Source organism: Osmerus eperlanus, chromosome 17, assembly GCF_963692335.1.
Source record: "Osmerus eperlanus chromosome 17, fOsmEpe2.1, whole genome shotgun sequence".
NCBI classification, from domain to species: Eukaryota; Metazoa; Chordata; class Actinopteri; order Osmeriformes; family Osmeridae; genus Osmerus; species Osmerus eperlanus.
In genome coordinates this window covers 8461252-8473493 of record NC_085034.1, presented here as the reverse complement: position 1 = coordinate 8473493, position 12242 = coordinate 8461252, and the positions used below count along the sequence as shown (strand labels likewise).

Genomic DNA, 12242 nt, shown 5'->3' with positions numbered 1-12242 from the left:
GTGTGTCTGTGTGTCCTTGTGACCGAGTATGTGTGTGTGTGTGTGTGTGTGTGTGAGTTCCTAACGGTGTGTCCACAACAGTTCAATTCTGTGGGTAAAGGAGGTTTTCGGGGGGGGGGGTGGAGAGGGGGGAGAGCGGTCTCTTTCACACCATTGCACGGGTGGGACAAAGGGGGGCTTTTCTCCTGGCCTGTGTGACGATTACATCATCCTGCACCTCGCTCCTTGTCTTCATGCTTAAGTGGTTATCAGCCTGGGGAGAGAAAGACAAAAAGGACATAGGAGAGATTTTTATTCACAATCGGCTTGGAGCCTTCACTTTCAGTTTCTTCTATCAAGCCAAAAGCTCTGAATGCTCATACAAAAAAAGGAACTTCAAGAGTTTGTAGTTAGAGGAACTTTCGAACTTTCATGAATTCATAAGTCATGACAAAGTCTTTTTCTCATCCTATGAGATGATTGTTCAGAGGATCCAAAATTCCCAGCACGATATGTTTGTACGTGTGTGTTATGTGTGTGTAAATGTGTGTTTTGGAAGGCAGAAGGGTAACAGCAACTTCTCATAAAAGAATCCCAGTCTTGTCGCTAGCTGAGTCACAGAGCAGCACCGCGAGCGGAGGAAATTCCCTCGTGCCGTAAAACGAGCAGTTACATCCAGACGAGTCGGGCAGAAATTTCCCTCAAACTTGTACTTCCGTGTTCAGACCACCCACAGAGGACAATAAAACTGATATTTTGACAGGCCTATTCATACCAAGTGCTAGAAATTATATATTTTCATTGAAAGGGTCAGTTGCCTGCGCTCCCCCTACCCCAAATCTGTCACACCTCGACCACATCAAGTGTCTCTCCAGACACAACATTCACTGTTCGAGATTCCACGATCTCCCAGTTTCTTATCCAAGTAGCTCCTGCATTCCTCTGATCAATACAGCCCTCCCAGACAGCCCTCCCAGACAGCCTGCTCCAGACTGTCTGGGGGGTTTCTGGGAGACATTCCCCTACCCTGTGTGAAATGTACACAGGCACAGACGATCAAAACCCATCTTGTACCAGCCGTTTTACTAAGAACAACCAGCTATTACCAATAAGACAGTAGGGTGAAAACCCTTTTCATAAAATCAAGGCTCAGAGCACAACGTCCTTGAAAAATAGATCCAAACTGAATTTAGGAAATCTTCGTCTTGATCCGATTCAAGCAGCAGGCGTGTTGTACACAATTACTTCAGATGGTTGTCGTATATATTTTTTTTTTGACGACATAGTTAGGGGATTTCTGGTCATATTTACGAGAGTAGAGACCTGAGGGAGAGAGAAAGAGGAGGGCACAGCAAACAGGTGTGAGTTACACAAGCACATGTGTGTGTGTGTGTGTGGCAAGGCAAGATAAGTCAAACTCCAGCGCCTAGGGCCAACACCAGGCCTCTTCTATCTAGGGCAGGATCACACCTGAGCACGGCGCCCCCTGCACAGCCACGTCAGAGCCCCTGTGTGGGCGTTGCGTCCACCATTTCTAATCATCAGCTTCCTCCATGAAAATCTGAATAGGAGTCATTGACCTAGAATCTTAACCGGGAGATGACACCAACGGGAGCCTATCTTTAGAGCGATGGATTTGTGTAGCAGAAATAACCGGCATTTACAGGTTGGACCGGCGTTTAATTTCGACGTGACAAATAGACAGCCACATGTTTGAGCAGGTGGGCCTCAAACCGAATTGCAGGCGTATTCCTTGATGGTGTGATGTCGAACTGTGGGCACGTGTTTTTTCGGGTCGCATGCAACTGGGAGGCTTGAGAGATCCAGCCACGGCCTTTCTTCTCCTGGTTTCCCCGGTCGTCCTCCCATCATGCAGTGGGGCGAAACGATGACGTCTCTGAGTCGACATCTTCAGGAGCCTCCCGTTCTGCATGACCTGCTGGGTCACCGTGGGGTGGGGCCAGAAACACGAGAGCGCAAAGGATCATGATCATGGGCCGCTTCTTACAGCCTCCAGGAGATCCCAAACGATGAGCAAATCATTTCCATCACTGGATCTCCAATGAGAAAAAAAAGAAGGGGGCTGGACCATTCTCCGATTTCCAGCCCGACTAGAAAGCTTGGGTGACTCAGACATGCTCAAATCTCCTGTACAATGGAGAGCTAATTACAGGCTTAAAGGATGAATGGCCATGTGAAGACCATTATCAGATTCATCGCATCAACCCGTTTCTTGCCGGCCTAAGTGTGAGTTTCTCTTTCAAAGTTTTGCCTTAAATAAAAACCTTTTCTGTGGCATAAGTAGTGCTACGAAAGGTAATTGGCAATGTTGGTACTTGGTGTCCATTCCAATGAGAACGCCTTGTCCTGCAAGGGCAAAGTGACTCAAATCACAGTCAATTACAGACTGGAAAGTGATTTGAGAGGCTTGACCTTCCAGATGATGCAGCCCCACCGGCAAAACTGAAGTTATCGGTTTAGCCAAATGGTTTTTAAAGGTACTTGCAGAAGGTATGCTGGAAGCGAACGCCACTGCTCGTTTGCAAGTGAAAGTTCATACGCCGATTGAACCTCTCTGCAGTGATAGAAGGCAATAACAGGACTTTGCCCTGTGTCTGACATCAAAAGGCCACCAGATTAAAATATGTGAAAATTAAATAGCCAGCCACATGTGAGACTGGCTTAGCTGACCGACCCTGCCTGTGCCAGCGATTTTGACTTTTAAAGAGACAGAGCCCTTTCCAAGTTGGCTTTCGGGACACGACTCACATGGCCTGCTTTGCCCTTCACATACAGAGAGCTGAAAGTGTTGCCTGGTTGCCCGTGTCAATGCTGTTGCAGAACGTTCTGTGGTATCATTCACCTCGATGCTGATATCATTGCATGTCGAAAACGACAAAGAAAAACACCTTCAAGCGTTTCCTAAACGTAAAATACACATCAGCCCTCGTGTCACATGACCCACTCTTCTCATTTCGCACCGGCGTCCATATGGCCTCATTTCTGTATCTGCACTGCGTCAGACGTTCCCAGATGTTTCTGCTCTCGACTGTAAAAGATGATCATGGTAACGGCGCCATTACATTCTCAGGTTGCTCAGCCTCCTTCATCTTCTGTCACATGCTAATTCCACCAGCCACTTCAATGGCCCACCTGATTCAGCCTACCGACGGTGGGGAGAAAAAAGACCCCATGACTAAAACGGAAGGAATCCACAGGCCCAAAACCATAGCCACATGATATAGAGACCGACTTAGACTTTGCCTCCATCGAAGTCGGGGTATAGGAAACCAAATCTGTGGCTGAAAAGGAGAGCCAAGACTCCCAAACAGGAACACCTTGATGTCCCGTCTCATGACGGCGTACTGGGTTACACCCCAATTTTGATCAATATTATATTCTCCGGTCTCCTAGCATCTTGTAATACCTGACACACAAAAAAACAGCCCTGGGGAACTGTTGTTGCTCAAGGTGTAGGTGTGGGCATGGCACACTCCAGGAAAGAAACAAAAAAAGAAAAACATCTTGGCTTGGCCTGTGACACACTACGAGAGGAATACATTATGTCTGTAAAACCCTGTAATGGGCATTTCTCTGTTTTGAATGTACACAGAAAAAGTCCCTTTGATTTCCTCTGTTTTGATTGTCACTTCCAAAATGGCGAGGACCTTAAAAAAGGGAACAGATTTTATGATGTCCGCCATGGCCATTGTAGTATGTCTTTATGAACATGGACTTTCACACTTTAAAGACTCTTTCAGGCAATAAGGAAAGCTTCAGATTCCTCGTCATCGTATTTGAAAACAACTTCAGCGGTTAAGGCGTGAAATGTGTAATTATGCTGCAAATGCAATTTTAAAATAATTTACTGTTGGCTTAAAAAATATATATATATATATATATATATATATATTGAAAAATCTTATGCCAGACATCACACCCAAGCTGCCTGTTTTCTCACCCTGCTATATAACTTTTACAAATGGGCTTGTTTCTTGACAGATTCTTCCATTTGTGAATGTCATAAAGAACATGCTTACGCTTTCTTCCTCTCAGGGTGTGAACAACACAGGCTGAATGGACCCATCTCTCGTAAGTCTAAAATTCCCCATGCCGAGACGCCTTTGCCTCGCAAACAATTGGTGAAAGTGCTTGTTAAACTTGAAACGCTTTTCATCAAGAACAAAGGTAACATCTCTCCTAAGCTGTCATCTTGGCTTCACAATTGTCTCTAACATCCGTTCCACTATTCCCATAGGCATCCAAGCCCACTAATCCCTAATCCCATTCGGCTTTTAAGAGTGCTTTCAATAAGTCACTAAAAAGAAGAATTCCATATAATATATCAAAGTAAGAGAAGAAAAGGTTCTTACTTTGCCAATGGTCTTCAGCTATGCGGGTGCTAGAGAGTAGTAGCTACAGTGGTGTATCCAGTCAGTAACCTAACAGGTCACTAAAACGACTTTAAGAGGAACCCTTGGGGAGGCCAGATCCCTTATATAAGGCACACATATCTGTGGATGAAAAAAAAAAGAAAGCGTCGGGTTTAAATTGGGAAGCGCTCTTTCAGCGCTATGTCACACCCCATTCCTGGCCCGCTGCCCGTCACTATTAAGAGCCCCCCGCTTCCTCCCACCCCCCCCCCCCCCCCCAGAGCGTGTTCCTATCCAGCCCACTTCCACCGCCGACAGTGGCTGCGAGGCCTGTTTGGATAACACAGTTCCCCCTTTATCAAAGGTCCATAGCATTTGACCTTGTCTGATAAGCGTAAGTTTGAGGAAGCGGGGCAGGCGGTTGGACTCCCTGTTTACAGAAGTCAACCAGGCCTCTCAGGTGTTTTTGGAGAGATGTGTCGTCCGTGTCCAGAAGATGACGCAGAGCTTTGGTTTTAGTGTCTCTATTAGTTCCACATCAAGTCAGGCTGAACTTTTAAAGAGGAAGGGGGGGGGAGGGGAGCCATCTGAAATGTGAAAACCAGTCATGATATGTTTATAGGATAGGGTGCGTTGTGTTCCTAATTGTGTACAACCATGCTGTAAATATGGTGCTACAGTGACAGCCACTTAAAGTCACAGTGAACAATGCAGTCATTTGAGTTTTTCATTAGCTTCCTTTGTCAATACATATTGGGCAAATGTAAATGTGCTAAATGTAAGTGTAAACTGTAAACAAGAAGGACCCATTTGTCTTCATTGGTTGTTCCTAAACCGTAGACAACTGGTGTGTCTGTAATTCATTCAAATTGGAAAAATAAACGAGTATATTTGTATTTCCAGGGCATTTCTTTGTAGATGGACTGACACATGTCTCTCTCAATGCCCCTCATATTGTGAAACACTGTTTAATATTTCTCTATTAAGAGGACATTGGTGTTCACTGGTTCTTAACCTACCTCAGTTAATGTACACACATCGTAGCCAGGCTGATATTTCGAGGTGTTACCTATGTGTTCATGGTGATGTCACAGCGACAGTTAAGGCACTAGATGCATCTTCAAAACCTCACGTCTGTTTCCTACTCATCTGATGTCCTCTCAGTAACAGTACATGTCCATTCCTTCAGCACCCCACGCTGAGAATGACCTACATGAGATCATGGATCATCTTGTCCTTATCGTTTTCCAAGATAAAAACAGCCCTCACATATCAGATCCATGGCATATCATCAAGTCAAACTGTAGGGTATCTAACTAGATTGCTTTCATCTGACCCCTAGAGACACTGAAATAGGTTGGTAGCCGAAATATAGGACTCACCGTAACCATTACAACATCCTGGTTATCCCCTACATATATTTTACCGTATAACATACTAATTACTATTTATACAATTAATGGAATCTGTGTGAAGGCATAGGCCTGGTTTATTTGTACTAGTGAGCATGTAGCTTGATAGTCAAATTGGTTATTCCACATTGAAATGTCAATCAATCGCTGACAGCTTCTTCGTAGAATACTACACATGGTTTCAGTTCTTTCTTTATTCTGTTTGGCACCTAATGAATAAATTCCCTATTGATTTGAGTTTTTATATCTAAATCACAATTTAAACTTATTTCGCTTAGTTGGAAGAATTTACCCTCTTAAAATGTTTTTTTAATTTGTAGAAACATCACAAAAACGTTTTACATGTTATTCAACAGTGAGCTTTTGGTTAAAGTAACTTTTTTTCTATACCTTACGTAGAGTGAGTCACTGTGGGCACTCGCGGATACACTGTTTCCCTAAACGACTCACTGACATTTTCTAGTTCGATGATACAAATCCGGTGTCAGTACAATTCACTTGAACATTGTGGCTGTTGTCGCTTTTCTATCGCAAATGTATATCGTCAGCCACCGATTCGTACATTGTGTTACTTTCTGATTCAAAGCCCGACACATGGGAAAGTCCGTAAGTTACAGGCCCTGTTGCGAGATACTGAATTGGTCATTAGAAACTTATCTGAAACTCACCGTTAAGAGAAATATGCGTCCCAAAGAACATTTCACAATCCAGTCATCTTTCGCAGGAAAATGTTTAGCTTTGTTTCATTAGGAATAATCAAAAGTAAAGACAAAAGTAAAGTAGAAGAAAAGATTCACTGGTTAGTAAACTTCAACCATAGAGATGAGGTCATTGGGATAAAAATAAAAGGATGGCGTCATATGAAACCAGCCCAACTTCGAATGAACGGGGAGCCTTAAAGAAACAAAAGCATCTATATAACCATGATCTCACTTCATATTTTATGAATTAGTATTAAATTATTACTGAAACATGTATCCTGCCCGCATCTACTAATACGTAAACGCAGTTCTTATGTAATTTATAACTTTGTATAGAACGCTTGGATAAGTAGGCGGGGCCTACCAAAGTACACTCGGGCAGTATTCAAATGACCTGCTAACTCACAGTGACTTACTTTCTTGGAAAGTGTCCAAGTTGTTAACCCTTCATGCCATACGTTTCCTAGCTGAGCTCCTTCTCTCGTTCTTTCTCTTTCTTGCTCAGTCAGAACTGCATTTTGTAGCAGTGTTTTTCTTGGATGTATTGTACGTGTTGAAAAGGCCTGAAATCAATTCACACGTTAGTTTCCTGCTCTTATGCCTTAAAGTTCTCTTGATTATATTCAAGTTTTTCAAATACAAGTTGTTCTCTGTCTTGGCGAACAAAGCTAATTCTTCCCTAGGAAATATTTGGGTGCATACAGTATACAAAGGGGGAGTACATTTAGCCATATCCTGGTATTGAGTTGCCCCTGCTTCAAAAACAACATCTGGAGTTTTAATGTCCGGATGGATTTCCACATCTTTTCCAGGCCTCTCAGTTGGAGGTATATAGTATTTCCTCAAACAGAATAGTAAGCAGTTGAATAAGAAATGGATTGAGATACAAAAAAGCATAAACAGCATAACCAGTGTGTTTGTAAATATGCAGTAGATTGAGCAAGTCATTCTTCAGGATAAACTCTTGTTAAAGGCTTTTAACAAACAGAATTGAATAAACTCAAAACTCAATCACATTCTTACATGCAAACTTCCCCATGATTCATGCGTTAAGGCCCCCCTCTCATTGTTAGTATAAACACTCCCAGCACACCAGTTTGTTAAGCCTTGATTGCATTATCTTTTGTCTGCCTACTCCGAGGGTCTGATTGCAATTACTTGTGATTCACCCTGGGCAAGGATTCAGTATCATCATTGACGGAAATAATCACAGAGACAGACTGATAAGTTTATGAGGATGCGTTTATATGAGACAAAACATGCTCTCTTCCAGCCCTGGAGCATGCAGTACAACATTTAATCTAAAGTGATGCGACGCTATTGGAGAAACAATGAATAAGACCAGAGCAGGCAAAGACCGAGTGGTTTTTCATACTGGAGCAATTAACATGCATGGTTAACCCAGACTATTGAAACTAGATAAAAGGAAAGAATCCCTCTTACTTGTGGGAGTTGTTGGGATGGAGGACATTCATAATCAGTATAGTGGCTTTATCTAGAAACACAGTCAGTTTAGCTGATGGGAATTACACAGGATCTGCTTCCCAGTAATTGCATTCAGGTATAATATTATTTTTAAATATACTTTATATCATTATTATTAATTATAAGGGACCTTTTCATTAACATACATAATAAACAATGTCAAGTTGTGGCAATTTACAAGGGCAACACAGAAATTGAATAAAAATCATTTCTCACATTTTCATTAATGTGATTTGTTGGATTTGGAGCTCATAGGTTCAAATATGTAAGGACAACCCCAATGCAAAGCTTGGGTTTGTGACATTACCAGGACAGGGTCGCCGTGGGAGCCAGGGTTGCCGTGGGAGCCAGGGTCACCCTGGTTCTCATCAGGGGTTGAGATATTTCATGAATGTCACATGATGACCTGCCCACGACTTCCCCACCTCTGGTTCTCCTGATGTGCTCATAACAATACTGGGCTCTTGTTTGTGTGCCAGATGTTTGGCTTCCTAAGTACCTGAACTGGCTCAACCCCCTCAATCCCTGCTGTGGCCTTCAGCTGCCAGTATTTATTGTCACAATTAAGAAGTAGGGTTTATACATTTTTGCTCTTATTATCACACGTTGCTCAAAATACCACCGTTATTATGCAGGTCATGTTTCCTTGAACATCCATTTTTGTTATAGGAACCTTCATAGCAATGAGCAACTTTTTGCTCAAGTGAAGTGTCTTACCAAGAAATGAGGACAGACTGTGACGGACGCTTTTGTTCTCCACTGTAGACAATACCTGCGGTCCAAATTACATACTTTTTATTTTTACTTACTGCAGCTGCCCATATAAAGTACATACTGTTGCATGCAGTATGCATACACTTGGGACATAGGCCTACTACTTCGTCATGACATTGCACCTTGACATGTAACCCTCTTACTCATACGTCTGTCACAGTTCATATTCCAAAATGTTGATTTTGTTGAAAAAATTATTGGTGCTAATTTTTTTTTCTTGGAGATGAAAAAAGACAAAAAAAAAGAACAAAAAAAAAGAACTAGAAGAGCTATACTATTGTGACTTAGTAATGTATGACATTCAGTCAATGTGACATAATTTGACACATAGGATTATGGGTCATAAATAGCCAGAAAAGCATCCCGGTTTGAATACTGCAAAATGTGAGCGGATTTGGAATGACATCCTGGTATTTTTGTCATATTGCATTTCAATACTGGGTCCAACATGTACCAGTAGAAAAATGGGACATACTAAACATTTTTCTGGCATACTAAATTGTATGGGAGTAAGGGTATTGGGATGCATGTCATGTTTTGAAGTCATCAATGTTATGCGTACTGTCTCTTTAATGAGAAATCAGCTACTTTGACGATATGTGTTGGTGTCTGGGAATTGTAGTTTTGATTATCTAAATATTGATTCTTAAGGCAAATGCGAACACAATTTCCCAGAGTCCTTCTCAACAAAGACAACCATAACAGGAAGTGTGAAAAACGGTCAAAATGTTATCTAGCTAAGTGAAACGCGATTTAAAAAGTGAGAAAGGGTAACGTTTTCGCCACAGAAATACTGCAATTGTTTGAATAGAACGCATACCAAACTTCTGATTTCTAAGAGTTGTTTGGAATTATTCAGCTAGCGTCACTAGCCTTCAACGATTGCTAATAGTAGTGCGTTGACCAAAATGGATGACAGTAAGGTAAGCGATTCAACACTTGCAAAAAGCAGTAATAGCTAACGTTACCTGTTTTGTTTTTGAATACGTATCTTTATCCAGCGTTATATTACATGTCTGGCTAAAATGTGGATATTTTTACTAATCGCCAGTAGTTTGCAAGGTGTATTTTGTGAGACACTAGAAAAGTCTAAACCACTATTCTATTCCTATACAGATGGTTGGGGGCAAAGTTAAAAAACCTGGAAAGCGTGGCCGCAAACCTGCTAAAATTGATTTGAAGGCAAAACTGGAACGCAGTAGACAGAGTGCAAGGGAGTGTCGTGCGAGAAAGAAGTTAAGGTATCAATACCTGGAGGAGCTGGTGTCCAGCAAGGAGAGAGCAATCTGTGCCTTGCGCGAGGAGTTGGAGATGGTAATTGATTGTTCTTCTACTTAGCTACATATGACCCCCATGTCTTGTCCATTTGTCATGTCCATCATTGTCTTTTCCCCCTGCTCCAACAGTACAAACAGTGGTGCTCTGCCATGGATCAAGGAAAAATCCCTTCTGAAATCAAAGCCCTTCTCACTGGGGATGATCAGAAAATGCCCCAGAGCACGAGCAACAAGACAAGCAAGAATGGAAAGAACAGCAGTTAATCTGCTGGTGTGACATCAGGCTACTCCATCAGAAAGAGAGGCCTCCTCTATGATGGAGGTTAAGAACTTTGGACTGGAGAATGAAGGAAAATGAGAAATGTATATTTGTGTCCACCGGTTTCAGTCCGTGCTAATTAGTTAAGGTAATTCTAGTGCAGTCATTTTCAAAACTACAATAAGACCAGACATTATGTTAGTAAAGGCAGTCAAAAGGGTATGACAGGGTTATATACGGTGTATGTATATCTCTGTTGGCTATAGAGGCTATACTCAAATGTGATACAAATTCACATTTGACTCTAATGAATGGTTGAGGTTCTGACCAGATGAGTGAATAAGCAACAATACAGGCTTAATACTAATTTGATACATTTGTGCTCCACTACAAGATCAGGAGTGGGAGGGGAACAGTTCTGAACCGAAGAGAAACAAAAAAATCAGGCTATGTATCATGCATGTGAATTAATTTGGAATTCAGGCCAGTGTTAGCCATTTCTCCCAACTTCCTCTCAAAATATTTGCGCACGTCCGTGTCTGGATATATTTATTTGCGCAACTAGTTTCTTAGTCGATCTTGTTACGGGTTGAAAGTGTTTGAATTGGATTAGGCCAACTCCACTCTGAAGTCTCTCAACCTCCATCTATCATTCTTGCAAAGTGTCTATTTGTATCTGTTGTTGTTTAATTATGATTTATGACTAACTGTCCAGGAAAGCATACCATTTTAAATCACATGATACAGGCTTCTACTTAGTTTTGGCAATATTTGGCTTATTTTGCTAATCAAGTTTGCCAAAAGATACGATAATCTAGCCTCATGGCATAATACGAATGCAAACATATATTTGGAGATGATAAAGTAATGTTGACATGTTGATTGGATACATGTTGGATTTATTTTTTTATTTATATTTTGTATTGGATAACAGAGAGCACTTTGCAGGTTTTTGTAGTATGTCCTTGAATGTACTGTATTGTCTATGCCTGATATTGGTGTGGCAACGATATTTTTTATTTGTTGGTTTTATAAAAATGGAATCGCTTCTACCTAAAGTGAGATGATGGAGTTCTGACGGTGTTCTTGTAGAAATAATGAGGCTTTGGGGGCATGGTCAAGTCGGTACATTTGACTATGGATTTCATACTTAACCTACAGTATCTACTCACATCCCATCATCATAGTCCTGCTACATTGATAAGCTACTCACAATTATATCAGTGTATATTTGAAAAAATTAAGGTGCCTCTTTTTGCGTGTGCCCGTTAATCATCAATATGATAGCATGATGAGGTATTCATCCTTCGATGTCCACTATTCACTACTGTGTTTTCATTCATTGGCTAGGGGAAGAATTGGTATGCTTTGGTCTAGGAATGTACTTTCCACAACAATATTGTTTTCCTATGCTTTCCTTATCCACAACGTGCAGAGTAACAGAGCAGATTTTTGCTGGTATGTTATTTATGTTGAGTAGTGCTGCATCTTTTGAATCTAATGTGCCAGGACCAGGAACTGTCAAGAAGGCCTTTATCTTGCATATTGACGCCACGATGAGTAAGATTATGTTGTGCATGAATGTCTCCTTTGGTCCTGGAATGAGAAGGAATGTACTGATGTTGACATAAAGCAGAATAAAACATAACATGTATTATTTGTTCATATTTCTTAAAATGCACAGATCTTTCTCAAAAGTAATTCAAAGATTTCAATTGCATTGCTGTATGTTACATCCTACCAAACAGCAAAACTCATGATTATGTGTTTATTTGAACTAAGTCCTTGCCATTTGTAGCGTTCCAACAATCTTTAAATATTGAGTTTTGATCATGTGTGATAGCTTGTAGTTTATAACTGTAGCCAGAGATATCTGTTTTCCATTCAATTTTCCTTTATTTCCATCATCAGTCTTCACTTGGTAAGAACTCAAATAAACTCTTAAAAAACAACATGGTGCAGAGTCATTACACTGGTGATGT

At 41.3% G+C, this 12242-nt stretch overlaps 1 protein-coding gene and 2 long non-coding RNA genes across 3 annotated transcripts; 1 reads left to right on the top strand and 2 right to left on the bottom strand.

Annotated features, from left to right (window-relative positions):
• Nucleotides 1-51: 51 nt before the first annotated feature.
• On the bottom strand, nucleotides 52-6781 carry LOC134037363 (uncharacterized). The gene is made up of 4 exons (XR_009932511.1): nucleotides 6433-6781; nucleotides 4353-4493; nucleotides 3063-3142; nucleotides 52-253 (listed from the first exon to the last, which is right to left on the bottom strand). It is a non-coding gene; the product is annotated as an uncharacterized LOC134037363 (long non-coding RNA).
• Nucleotides 6782-6883: 102 nt separating this feature from the next.
• LOC134037424 (uncharacterized) lies at nucleotides 6884-8013 on the bottom strand. The gene is made up of 3 exons (XR_009932521.1): nucleotides 7909-8013; nucleotides 7188-7306; nucleotides 6884-7028 (listed from the first exon to the last, which is right to left on the bottom strand). It is a non-coding gene; the product is annotated as an uncharacterized LOC134037424 (long non-coding RNA).
• A 1405-nt stretch (nucleotides 8014-9418) lies between these two features.
• On the top strand, nucleotides 9419-11914 carry crebl2 (cAMP responsive element binding protein-like 2). The gene is made up of 3 exons (XM_062483312.1): nucleotides 9419-9647; nucleotides 9841-10038; nucleotides 10131-11914. Exons 1-3 carry the CDS (start codon nucleotides 9633-9635, stop codon nucleotides 10263-10265), a joined length of 348 nt encoding a protein of 115 aa, XP_062339296.1. The 5' UTR covers nucleotides 9419-9632; the 3' UTR covers nucleotides 10266-11914.
• The last annotated feature ends 328 nt before the right edge of the window (nucleotides 11915-12242 follow it).